This window comes from Pseudophryne corroboree, chromosome 2, assembly GCF_028390025.1.
Source record: "Pseudophryne corroboree isolate aPseCor3 chromosome 2, aPseCor3.hap2, whole genome shotgun sequence".
Lineage (NCBI taxonomy): Eukaryota > Metazoa > Chordata > Amphibia > Anura > Myobatrachidae > Pseudophryne > Pseudophryne corroboree.
The window spans coordinates 515,304,629-515,318,642 of NC_086445.1; the positions used below are offsets into that span (position 1 = coordinate 515,304,629).

The 14,014-nt window shown below is 47.1% G+C and overlaps 1 protein-coding gene across 1 annotated transcript in view; it reads right to left on the bottom strand.

Annotated features, from left to right (window-relative positions):
• The window catches only part of VAV1 (vav guanine nucleotide exchange factor 1), a 292,912-nt gene that overhangs the window by 103,372 nt on the left and 175,526 nt on the right, over positions 1-14,014 (bottom strand). Inside the window, exons 12-14 of the mRNA XM_063954104.1 lie at positions 12,204-12,290; positions 8,105-8,190; positions 5,232-5,364 (exon numbers count right to left, since the gene is read on the bottom strand). Of these exons, the coding sequence (XP_063810174.1) occupies positions 5,232-5,364; positions 8,105-8,190; positions 12,204-12,290 (306 nt within the window). The remainder of the gene's footprint in view (positions 1-5,231; positions 5,365-8,104; positions 8,191-12,203; positions 12,291-14,014) is intronic.

Consider the following 14,014-nt stretch of genomic DNA (forward strand, 5'->3'; position numbering starts at 1 on the left):
TTCTCTGAATTTTATTACCAGATAGATTCAGGGATGGTTACAGGTAATTTTCAGTGTGCGGAAGGGAATTTGGGGGTGGGGATTTGCACCCCCCTTCCTCTTTGTTTGTTTGTCTGTGACCCCTCCCCCTTCCAGCACCTGATATATAATTATCTCCAGGTATGATTGAGCAGCTTCCAAATTGTTTGTCTGCTTGTGTGCATGAGGCATTGAATGGGAGCAGCATTTGGAAGGCATGCTGTTCCTTGTAGTGCCAATGGGAGATCCTGGGGGTGGCTCCCTGGTAAGTTAGCTCTCAGTCTGGAACTGTTTTAGTAATGGCCTTTATTATGAGGCATACTGTGACAAATTACATGGCCCAATGTGGGCACTGCTATCAAGTAGTTAGGACTGCTGTATCAGAGAAGCCGTGAAGTGGCCAGCAGCTAAACATGTGTTTGCAAACATTTGTGACGAATTCTCTGAATTTTATTACCAGATAGATTCAGGGATGGTTACAGGTAATTTTCAGTTTGCGGAAGGGAATTTGGGGGTGGGGATTTGCACCCCCCTTCCTCTTTGTTTGTTTGTCTGTGACCCCTCCCCCTTCCAGCACCTGATATATAATTATCTCCAGGTATGATTGAGCAGCTTCCAAATTGTTTGTCTGCTTGTGTGCATGAGGCATTGAATGGGAGCAGCATTTGGTAGGCATGCTGTTCCTTGTAGTGCCAATGGGAGATCCTGGGGGTGGCTCCCTGGTAAGTTAGCTCTCAGTCTGGAACTGTTTTAGTAATGGCCTTTATTATGAGGCGTACTGTGACAAATTACATGGCCCAATGTGGGCACTGATATCAAGTAGTTAGGACTGCTGTATCAGAGAAGCCGTGAAGTGGCCAGCAGCTAAACATGTGTTTGCAAACATTTGTGACGAATTCTCTGAATTTTATTACCAGATAGATTCAGGGATGGTTACAGGTAATTTTCAGTGTGCGGAAGGGAATTTGGGGGTGGGGATTTGCACCCCCCTTCCTCTTTGTTTGTTTGTCCTCTAAAGGGGCAAGAGGGTCCAGGCAGTGTATGCTTCCAGCCAGGGGAGTAGGGAATCGCGTCCTCTACGGTGGTGATGTGGGGTTCCGTTTCACGTATCTGTGTTGCGTTGAGGGGGGCTGTCTGCCCGTGGTAGGGGATCCAAGGGGCTGGCAAGTGAGCACAGTGGGGTGCTGTGAACGGCCAGGGATCCCTCAGGCAGCCGGGTCAGCGTTTTCCACGAGACCCAAAATGGCTGCCGTCATCTATTGCACACTGCTTGTGTGCATTCCGGTGGGTGCGGTGGGAGGGGGGGCAGCGAACCGGGGCCTATGCCACTTTGCTCCGGGGTATCTCCGGGACCCACTGGTGTGGTGGTAGGGTCACTGGTCCAGGCAGAGCTGTTGGTCTGGGCTATTCGGTATGCCCGGAGGGATAACTCTCAGAGGGAACGGCCGGATCGTTCCGTGTGCCCACCGGAAATAAGGGCCTAGTACTGAAAGCCGGTGGTGGGGATAGTGGGGCTTTCAGGCCAGGGCGGGTGGTCCGTAACTTATAATGTGGGTATTTTCAGGTCCCTGCAGTAGCAAGATATATGTAGTGAGGGATTTCCGGATAATAGTAGCTGTGGAGCTGGGTGTCAAATACTAGGTGTCCGTAGCCTTCCTGTGTCAGGCCCAGTGATTGGGGTATTGTGTATTAAGGGAGGAGATGACCTACCGGACTGTCAGAAGGCTGTATGGTGTCTAGCGCTGACACTTTCTCTCCAGGGCTCAGTATCTCACATCGGAGCCCCTGCAGGAAACCAAGGATGGCCACCGGATCGCACAGCTCCCCAACAGCCTCCAGACCCCTCCAGCTTGTCTCCCCTCACCATCCGGCCGCCCGCAGGTCGTGCAAGGCCGAGGTCTAGCTGTGTGGGTGAGGGCGCTCCAGTCCGGGCAGGAGAGGCGCAGCCGCTATGCGGTCGGAGGTCCGGTGAGGTCCCGGTCTCTGCAGGGAGGAGCAGGCCGCAGGCCGCAATCCGCGGGAGTCTCCCCGTCGCTCCCCGACCTCGCGATCCAACTCCGGTGGCAGCAAGGGGAGGCCGGGGGAGCAGGCACGGGCAGGCGGCCGCCGGAGGGATCGTCAGGAGGGCGCCAGGCGCCGCGCTAGCCGGCTGCGCGTGACTTCCGGTCCGGGCTCCGTCAGGGCTCGAGGTTTCGGCTTTGCTCCTCGCCTAGGCCGCAACCCGCACGGGCACACAGGGTGTCCGCCGGCTCCGCAGCTCCAGTCAGGGGTCAGCGCAGGCCTCTAGAGGTGGTAATGTACCCCCAAAGTCTCCAGGTAAGGACAGGAAAGAGGGGTTAAATCAGTGTTGGCCGGGAGCCACAGAGAGACACGTCCACCCTGGATAGTAGCTAGGCCACGCCCCCTAGCTATTCCAGTCTTAAGGGAAGAGTTCCACTGAGGTTCTAAGACATTTATAAGAAGAGGAAATGGCTCCTGATAACATATTATCTAGAGGCTTCTCCCAATCCCCCATCGGTATTAATTTGGAAACCTTGCTCACGTAGTGCTGAGCCTGAAGGAAGGCAAAGCCTTGCGGACCAATAAATGTGTACTTAGTCGCAGCAACCATATAGAAGAGTGGTTTGTGGGAATCAGGATTAATCAATTGGACTATATTACAAAGCCCCTCTGATTTCCACATAGAGAACGGATAGGTAGCCTAAAAGAAAGATTTAAAGACGCGCCACCCGTCAAGCACAGGTGCAATTTTAAAAATATTTAATAAATAAATAAATAAGAAAACATAAATAATATTACACAATTAAAACATTCACAATATCCACAAGACAACCCCCAGCTGGAAACATATACAGTATGATTAATAATCATAGAGATCAAGAAAGTCAGTTTGTTGATGAATGACTTAAATTATAAATAAAAAAATAAAAAACACAAGATTTTTCAACAGCTGTTGGTGAAAAAGCGCTTTTGATTTAAAAAAATTAAAAAATAAAATAAAAATGTATATATGATTTCAAATTTCCAATATCAGACAACACTGCACCTGTATTTGTAGAGGTATAGGTGGCTTCATACAGCGAACTCCTTTAGATAAGATATATTAAGCTAATTAGTCCAACCAGGGCACTGCTTGACGCGTTTCTCAGCATTATTGACGAGGCTGTTTCATCAGAAGTCAAGTTAAGCAGTGCCCTGGTTTAATGTATCCTGGACCCTGCACCGAAGGTTTACATCAGGCTTCCAGCGCAGCACACTGACAAGCCGGCTTCAGTGATTGTTGTCTTCAGCGGACACGAACGGCTACAAGCTCTAAGCGGCAGAAGCGGCAAGCTCAGTCACTTCAGCTCCACACAGCTGTCTGACAGCACGGCTCCATTCACAAAGAGGTATACAGAGATTTTTAACCCCAATACTGCCACATACCTAGATCCTCCATAAACGACAGGTGAGGGATAATATAATATATGGAACTTTTGAAGCATTACCTCATTTAACAGGACTTTTCTGCAAGTGCTTGTTGCACTTGGACTAATTAGCTTACTATATCTTATCTAAAGGAGTGCGCTGTATGAAGCCACCTATACCTCTACAAATACAGGTGCAATGTCGTCTGATATTGGAAATTTTTAATTATATATATATATACACAGAGAGAGAGAGAGAGAAAAGAACTAGTCGCACACATATTTGGTAAGGATCGGAGTACCAGCACATAATAGAATAAATGTAGTAGATAACGAGGAGCCCGCACATCCAGAAATACTGCTTCAAACAACTTTTTATAAAAATATCAGCAAAGAGAAGTTCACATAGCTCCACATAAAGTGCATAAATCCGGAATAAGGACAATCATCTCAGTATACAAGCCTGCCAGGGTGGTCAGAAATCAAGCCAAGTCCCGCAAATTCCAGTGAGCATCAGCATGGTGTCAGCAGCTGTTTCGGTGCCCTATGAGCACCTGGATGAAGGTCAAAAGGTCGACACGAGTTTTTTTTCAAAAATATATTTTTTAAAACTTTTTCATACTTAACGATCCACGTGGACTACGATTGGAACGGTAATCTGTGCCGAGCAAAGCAGTAGCGGAGCAAGGCACCTTGCCCGAAGCGAGGGGACACGGTGCACTAATTGGGATTCCCGGTCACTCTACGAAGAAAACGACACCAAAACAAACAAACCTCATGTCGACCTTTTGACCTGTCGACCTAGCACATGTCGACCTAGACACCCTGTCGACCTTCCAACCCTGTCGACCTAGTGACTGTCGACCTATAGTGGTCGACCTAAACATTGTCGACCTAGACACTGTCGATCTAATGATCCACATCCGTTATTTCAGATATGTTCAGGCCGCTAGCTAGTGCGTGCATATACACACCTGTGATTATTAGCATATCAATGGATTTTAGGCCTAATTCAGACCTGATCGCAAAAGGAAAATCTTTCTTTAATGGGCAAAACCTTGCTGCACAGCAGGTGTGGCAGATATAACATTTGCAGAGAGAGTTAGATTTGGGTGAGTTATATTGTTTCTGTGCAGGGTAAATACTGGCTGCTTTATTTTTACACTGAAATTTAGATTACAGTTTGAACACACCCCACTCAAATCTAATTCTCTCTGTACATGTTATATCTGCCCCACCTGCAGTGCACATGGTTTTGCCCATTAGAGGAAAAATTTGCTGTTGCGATCAGGTCTGAATTAGGCACTTTGTTAGCTGTGCGATGCGGCAGCACCAGGATAATCTGTCTCCCGCAGCAAGAGTGTTACAGGACACATCTGTAAGTGTGAGTCTGCAAATGCATTTTTTTGTAATGAAACAGACTTCCGCATGAATTATGCGCATACCTGAAGGTGGCCAAACATCAGAAAGATGAATCGCATGTGATCATCGCATAAGATTTCACTTGAACACCCCAGAAGCTCCCCGGCAGTCCTGGACTCACAATATCGTATACAAGTGCTCTAAAACTAGTACAAAACATTACTAAGAGTTCCGTGTGGTGTGATACGGAAGGCGGTCCATGGGGGTGACACCATGAGTTACCATACCAGGTGACACCAACCCTAGTGACGCCTCTGGGGGAAGCCACACAGATATCTGTAGTTATTTACTTTCTATCATTGAATAAGTGTGTATGTTTGTATACCTATATCTTTTTTGGCAAGTCACAGGCTGAATAACATGCTCTTATTGATGACTTTCTACCTTTTTACTGTCTTTGTCTCCAGAAGAATCATCGCGGATTTGATAATGTTGAAGTTTTACAAATTCTTTCAGGTCATATGTATCTCCTTTCCGCTTACATAGTACCAGTGCCCGGTCCAGAAGGAAGGCGTACCTGGGAGCACACAATATACATAAGTGAGACGCTTTCAGTGCTTTGTAATTGGGAAACAAAAGAGGGGAAAGGTGGGAGCTGGAATGAAGGCAAGAATGAGAAGTTGGTCTATGTGATAAATACAGATGTGTCCTCATGCACTTAGCACCTGAGCCACTCTGAGATGTAGCATGCCATGGCCAATATTTACTAAGAATTCGAGTTTGTCCGATTTGTGTTTTTTTTTCTAAGTCTCAATCTCGGCAGTGTCTGGTCTATTCGTAATGGTTTGAATGACAGCCTTCCGAAATACGAATGAATAGACCATCGGTCAAACGCGGCTGTTATTTCATAGAATACGGGCATTCACTATTCATTCGTATTTGGGTGTTAGTTTCTGAGTGCTCAAGTGCGGGTCTGGTTTTTTTTTTGAATCGTTAAAAAAAGCAGCAAAAAAATAGACCTGCTTTTTCCAGTCGAGTTTGGATAACCATGCACGGATCAGTGAGATCTGTGCATGGTTATCTATGAGAAAGGGTCTGTTTAGTGTAAAATCTGAAAAAAAAATTGCGTGGGGTCCCCCCCTCCTAATCATAACTTTGCGGTCAGCGGTGAGGTTACTTTCGGTCAACCGCTGACCGCCAAGTTCCCACCATTGGTTACAATGGAGCGCATAGGCGCTACATTGTATCACTGCTGTGTGCTGCCTCACAGACACTAGAGGAGCACACAGCCAATCAGGAGGGTGCCACGACGTGGCGCTCCCTGATTGGCTGAAGGAACCCACTTAGACAGGAGTCGGGGGGGGTCCTGGCATTCGGGGAAAGGGGTCCCATGTGAAAACATGGGATCCCTCTCAGTGAGTGGTCGGGTGTCCGTTTTTTTATTTTGCAAAGTACGTGGATTTTACAAAGAACAGAAGAGGACCGATCTACACTGGATTATGTGAGTATATTTTTTTCCACAGGTACCCTATGGATTCTACATGGAGAAGAGGACCGACCCTCGTGTGAACATAGGTAAGTATGTATGTATGTAGGTGTGCATGTATGTAATAAACTTATACTTTCAAGGTGTGTGTGTCCTGTTTTTATTGGGGTATTTTTTTAGTAGTAGTACTACAGGTACCAGCGGGCCCCTTTTTCCACTGCATGCTGGTACTTGTGGTTCTCCAAGTACCAGCTTGCGGGGGAGGCTTGCTGGGACTTGTAGTACTGCTACAAAAAACAATATTCACACTTTCACACTTGGCTATCAGCCCCCCATCCGCCGCCCTTGGATGGGGGGGACAGCCTCGGGCTTCACCCCAGGCCCTTGGGTGGCTGGAGGGGGGGACCCCTTGATTAAAGGGGTCCCCACTCCTCCAGGGTACCCCGGCCAGGGGTGACTAGTTGGGGTTTTAATGGCACGGCCGCAGGGACCGATATCAAAGTGTCCCCCGGCTGTGGCATTATCTCCCCAGCTAGTGAAGCCTGGTGCTGGTTTCAGAAATACGGGGGACCCCTACGCTTTTTGTCCCCCGTATTTTTGGAGCCAGGACCAGGCGCAGAGCCCGGTGCTGGTTGATTAAATATGGGGGAACCCCTGTCATTTTTTCCCCCATATTTTTTCAACCAGGACCGGCTCAAAGAGCCCGAGGCTGGTTATGATTAGGAGGGGGGACCCCACACAATTTTCTTCAGAATTTTAAATACTTTCATGAACTTTTTAAGGTACACAATGAAGCCCTGCACGGATCTCACAGATCCGGCCGGGTTTCCTTGTGTTTTTTCAGGCAGTGTTTTACTCATCACTCCCGTAAAACACTGCCTGATATTACGAATCACATCGACATCGGAAAAAAACGATTGTGCAAAACTCGGCAGCTTAGTGAATGACCGTATCAGGATTCAAAAAGTTGCAGTAAAATGCACCCGATACCATTCGAGTTCAAACACCCTTCAAAACGGTCAAAACACGAATATTAGTAAATAAACCCCCATGTTTCTCTTTAAATACTGCATCTTAATTGCATCGCAGACGTAGTGAAACACAAGTCAAAGTGTGCTAGAGATGCTGGGCTGCAACTTTATCTGCACAGTCACAGATGAAGCACAACAGAACTAGGTGTGAGATAAAGCTGCAGCCGCTGCATCGCAACACTTCTTATACAGATTCAGACTCAGGGGCATACAGATGTAGAAATGTCGCACATCAAATTGCTCTAGCTACTGTAGTTTTGCAACCTCAGTTTGTGTTATTTGTGTGAATATTATAATACACACATTTAGAGTGAAATAGACACTCAGTGGAGCAGAGTCACCTAGATCGGGCGCACTGAGAGCGACTGTTTGGTGTGACTGAAACCGCAGTGTATGAGGACACCAAAGAGATCAGCAGCCAATCCTTATTTTGGCAGATGTGTATATAAAGGATATTTTGTAAGATCTACAGATGTGTAATAATTCTAATTGATTTTCTATCTAGAAATTAAACATCAAGAACAGACTGACTGCACTTAGGTTCATTTCATGTAAATAACGTAACAAATCAATATCATTTCAATAACCTGATCGGTGTTGGTGTTGTAGGCTATATATATTTTTTATAATTATTATGGATAATACATAGGTAATCACATTTCAGAAACTGTACAACTGCAGTAATCTTGGCAGACAGGCCAAGATGAACTAGATGTGTGTGTTGTGGACTAGTTGCTCATTATATGACATTGTGGGTATCTTGTATAACGACTAATGTTAACATGCAGATCTTTATTTACCTGTCCAGCTTGGACTTCTTCTCAGCAACAACCAACTTCAGCTCACCATCAGTTTTTGGTCTGCCATACTGAGCAAGAGATTCAGACTAAGGGAAGAGACACAGACAGTATCAGGCCAATGAGAGTACCACGTAAGCAAAGACTGGAGACAGCACAGTACCAGTGAGATCACCTGGCACCCAGCCTGATGCAGCGTTAGACACACTATAAAACAAATGTTACTAATATAACAAGACACAAGAACTTGTTTATGTAGAGCCAGTGGCGGAACAAGCAAGCGGTGGGCCCAGGTGCGACAAAATGCTTTGGGCCCCCCCCCCCATCCAAGTCCACCCCGGGGGCAGTGCGCGCCGTAGACGCGCGCAAAAATACATAGTGGCGTGGCTTCGTGGGGAAGGGGTGTGGCCACAAAATAATACCAACACAGTAGTCTCCATTATTCAAATTACGCCGCACAGTAGCACCACTACACCAGGTAGAGACCCTTTTACACCTTACAGCGAACAGATTCCTCTTTTCACACATTACAGCAGACAGCGTGCCCTTTTTACACATAACGGCAGACAGCGTGCCCTTTTTACACATAACGGCAGACCGCGTGCCCTTGTTACACATTACGGCAGACAGCGTGCCCTTTTTACACATTACGGTAGACAGCGTGCCCTTGTTACACATTACGGCAGACAGCGTGCCCTTGTTACACATTACGGCAGACAGCGTGCCCTTTTTACACATTACGGTAGACAGCGTGCCCTTGTTACACATTACGGCAGACAGCGTGCCCTTGTTACACATTACGGCAGACAGCGTCCCCATTTTTACACATTACGGCAGGCAGATTCCTCCTTTTTACACATAGCAGCAGGCAGATTCCCCATTTTTACACATAGCGTCAGGCAGCCCCCCTTTTTTACACATTACGGCAGGCAGATTCCCCATTTTTACACATAGCGTCGGGCAGATTACCCCTTTTTACACATAACGGCAGACCGCGTGCCCTTGTTACACATTACGGCAGACAGCGTGCCCTTTTTACACATTACGGCAGACAGCGTGCCCTTGTTACACATTACGGCAGACAGCGTCCCCATTTTTACACATTACGGCAGGCAGATTCTCCTTTTTACACATAGTGGCAGGCAGTCCCCCATTTTTACACATTGCGTCGGGCAGATTACCCCTTTTTACACATAGCGGCAGGCAGTCCCCCATTTTTACACATTGCGGCAGGTAGTCCCCCCTTTTTACACATTGCGGCAGGCAGTCCCCCCTTTTTACACATTGCGGCAGGTAGTCCCCCCTTTTTACACAGTGCGGCAGGCAGTCCCCCCTTTTTACACATTGTGGCAGGTAGTCCCCCCTTTTTACACATTGCGGCAGGCAGTCCCCCCTTTTTACACAGTGCGGCAGGCAGTCCCCCCTTTTTACACAGTGCGGCAGGCAGTCCCCCCTTTTTACACATTGCGGCAGGCAGTCCCCCCTTTTTACACATTGCGGCAGGCAGTCCCCCCTTTTTACACATTGCGGCAGGTAGTCCCCCCTTTTTACACATTGCGGCAGGCAGTCCCCCCTTTTTACACAGTGCGGCAGGCAGTCCCCCCTTTTTACACATTGCGGCAGGTAGTCCCCCCTTTTTACACATTGCGGCAGGCAGGCACAAGAAAGAAAGAAGGAAAGAAAAAGAAAGAAAGAAAGAAAGAAAGAAAGAAAGAAAGAAAGAAAGAAAGAAAGAAAGAAAGAAGAATTATACTTACCCTCAGGCTCCTCGGTGCAGCTGCGTCAGACGACGATTCCCGGGCAGTAGAGAATGAGGAGGAGGGAGCCGGAGGACGGAGCCGCAGCAGCGCTTTGTTACTGGTGGAGGCGCTGCTGCTGCTGCCCCTCTGCTTCCCTATAGGCTGTTCTCGGAAGACAGCCTATAGGGAAGCAGAGGAGCAGCAGCAGCAGCGCCTCCACCAGTAACAAAGCGCTGCTACGGCTCCGTCCTCCGGCTCCCTCCTCCTTCCCCCGTCTGTACCGCTGCTCAGCTCCTATCTCCGGGCGGCTGTGCGCTGCGGGCAGCGGTTGCCTGCAGCGCACAGCGGCATGTAATGAGTCAGTTTGACTCATTACATGCTTGGGCCCCTGGACAGAGGCGGGCCCCAGTGCAGTGCACTGCCTGCACTGCCGGTAGTTCCGCCTCTGTGTAGAGCTGCATATATCGTGAGATATGTGTGATTCAACTTACTATGGCCCTCATTCCGAGTTGTTCGCTCGCAAGCTGCTTTTAGCAGCTTTGCACACGCTAAGCCGCCGCCTACTGGGAGTGAATCTTAGCTTATCAAAATTGCGAACGAAAGATTAGCAAAATTGCGAATACACACTTCTTAGCAGTTTCTGAGTAGCTCCACACTTACTCGGCATCTGCGATCAGTTCAGTCAGTTTCGTTCCTGGTTTGACGTCACAAACACACCCAGCGTTCGGCCAGACACTCCTCCGTTTCTCCAGCCACTCCCGCGTTTTTCCCAGAAACGGTAGCGTTTTTTCGCACACACCCATAAAACGGCCAGTTTCCGCCCAAAAACACCCACTTCCTGTCAATCACATTACGATCACCAGAACGAAGAAAAAACCTTGTAATGCCGTGAGTAAAATACCTAACTGCATAGCAAATTTACTTGGCGCAGTCGCACTGCGGACATTGCGACAAAAAAATAACGAGCGAACAACTCGGAATGACCCCCTATGATACATGCATCCACTTCATGAAGATACGTTTAAAACACACTAATTATTATTTATTCATTGTAAACACTAGCAAGACCCATGCGGATGATATTTAGCTCACACCTATGCATTATTCGGAAACATGCGCAGTACGGAAATATATATTTTCTACTGCAAATCACATATACAAATCTACAGGAGCCCCATATATGCAGCTAGTAGGTAAAAAGTAATAACATTCACATGAACATTTTTATCTTATACTGTTCTCAGATATCCTTACAGAAAACACAATTTTGTATTAATGACCATACGCACTGGTCGATCTGACTGAAAGATATGAACGATCTCGTTCATTAATGAATGAGATACCGTTCATATCTTTGAGTGTGGAGGCTCCAGCGATGAACGATGCGCGGCCCCGCGCTCGTTCATCGCTGGTGCCCCGTCGGCTGTGCATGCAGGCCAATATGGACGATCTCGTCCATTGCCTGCACTTCTATGGAGCCGGGTGATGGGGGAGTGAAGGAACTTCACTCCCACTGTCACTGCCCCCCTGCCGCCGGGTCGCCCTTTGGCCGTATCCGCCGTCGGGCAGCTCGGTGGCGGATCGTCAAATTTGTAGGGCCCTATACATGATGATGTCTATGTGGCACCCCTGGCTATCTTTTATGTCTTGTACAGCTCAAGAATTACCTTCCGTTTCCACACACTTAGGAGGCATATGTATCAATTATCTGATTTTAGACCCAATGATTGTCATCTTTATTGCAGCTATTTACAAGAAATTATGTACGGCCTAAATGTATAAAAAATCATATCAGGGACAAGGACTCTGAAAAGGAGCCCATACCCTGCAATGTGTTATGCCACCTACACATTTGCCGAGGTGCCCGATGGCCAATACAGCGGACGGACGACCCGGTGGTGGGGAAGGGGGAGAGGGGGGTTGTTGACAGGTGGAGTAACGTTTCTTCACCGCCTGACGTTACCCGGACCCATATCCCTGCATGCTAATATGGACGATATTGTCCATATTGGCTTGCAGGTATATATGAGCCGGAATCAACGATGAACGACCGCGGAGCCGCGCATAATTCATCATTGGTGCCTGCACACTGAAAGATATTAACAATTTCTCGTTCAATACTGAATGAGATTGTTCATATCGGCCACACACATCGGCAAGTGTGTAGGGCCCTTCAGAAGTGATCGCATGGCTACAGCAGATATGGAGATATCTGCTGGGTGTCTCCTTGTTACATTTAGGTGATACTAAACATATGCCGCAAATATTGAATGATAAAATAGGTCCCTTACTCTTTTCATCACCATAAAGTCGTACACATTTTACTCATAGCCCAAAAAGCAGTACTCATATCACAGACATACCAGATTTTCAATAGAAAGCTGAAAGCTGGTGATTTGCTTCAGTGTCTCATTATCCCTCTTCACTTCATTAACACACTGGGCCAGATCCTGTAAAGAAATAACATAGTATTTCATCAATAATGTGTTCAGAACTCTCACCCCTCACTCCTCTATTTGTTTACAAACTCATGCTGTATACAAAAACTTTTATGTGCCCACCTTCTTTATGTCTACACCCATCAGCCATAACATTAAAATCACTTGCCTAATATTGTGTAACTCCCCTTTGTGCTCCCATAACAGCTCTGACCCATCTAGGCATGAACTCCACAAGACCTCTGAAGGTGTCCTGGGCAGGGGCGTAGAGAGCCACGTGGGGTCCTGGTAATGAACTGGGGAGGTGGGTGTCCACACCCCCTTACAATAATACAACGTAAACATTTTATAATTGTGGGTGTCATCTTCCTGAAGATATCACTGGGATTATGGCGATTGCTTCAAGTATAGGTATACGGGCAGCAGACCGGGCCCCTCCAGCAGCCTGGGCCCGGGTAATTAGTACCCGCTCCTTCCCCCTCCTCGTGCCACTGATCCTGGGATATCTGGCACCAAGACATTAGCAGCAGATCATTTAAGTCCTGTAAGTGGCAAGGTGGAGCCTCCATGACATGAACTTGTTTTTCCAGCACATCCCAAAGCTGCTTGCTCAGATCAAGATTTGGGGAATTTGGAAACCAAGTCAAAACCTTAAACTTTTTTTTGTCATGTTCCTCAAACAATTCCTGAACAATTTTTACAATGTGGCAGCAGTGGCGGGCTGGGTCTGGGGGCAGAGAGCCATCTGCCCCCTGGGCCAGTACAATTCTAGTACTGCAGGCAAGCCACTGTAACTACTTCCAAACTGACTGTCCTTTCCGACAGCTAGAATGCTCCATGAAAGAAACTGTTAGCCTTGGGGCTCACCTTTTCCTCTAGGGATCTGGTTCCAGACTGTGTTCTTGAATTACATATTGTACATATGTTACCTTATACCGCACAGGACTATGGTGTATTTCCTACACTGCATTGCTGTTATTAATCTGGTACATTATCATTATGCACTAGTAGTATTTACTATATTCATTTTTTTATCAAGGGGCCCGGACCATGCACTCTCTAATGGTTAACCACGCCTCTGTGGCAGCTGGCCACAACCCTAAATCTGGGCCTCCCTGACACTGCATTCCCACGGTGGGCCCTTCATGCCCCTCTCTGACACTGCCAGCAGCCCCCACAAAACTATAGGTAATGTCTTGCGAGCCATTGCGAGACTATTATCTTGTGAGACTTTGTCCCTAGTAGAGTTAAGGCTGGGTCTGGCCTGGGACATGTGAAAAGAACTCGCCACGGCATTCTCTGAGTGCAGCGGAGATAGAGATATCGCTGATTCCTACAGTGAATACAGCTTTCTGGGGTTTTTAACATATTAATGTAAAAGTGCATGATAATGTTTTATATATATATATATATATATATATATATATTCAATTTAGTATAGAAGGCACTCACCAGACTTGTAATGAATATGCAAAAAATTGTTTATCAAATCTCACATCAGCAGCTTATTCATGGTTGGTCGACGTTTCGGTCCCAAACCGGACCTTTTTCCAGACCAGTGTATACAATCGTCAGAATCACAAACCAAATGACCCTCAGTGTGGAACTACAAGTACCCCCCCAGGGCCCGCCCGTTAATCCATCTACCAATTACTATCCAAGATGCTATATCAGACAGATTATATACTTGGTAAACACATATAGCTCATCTCACCTCTCATTGATGCAAATTAGCC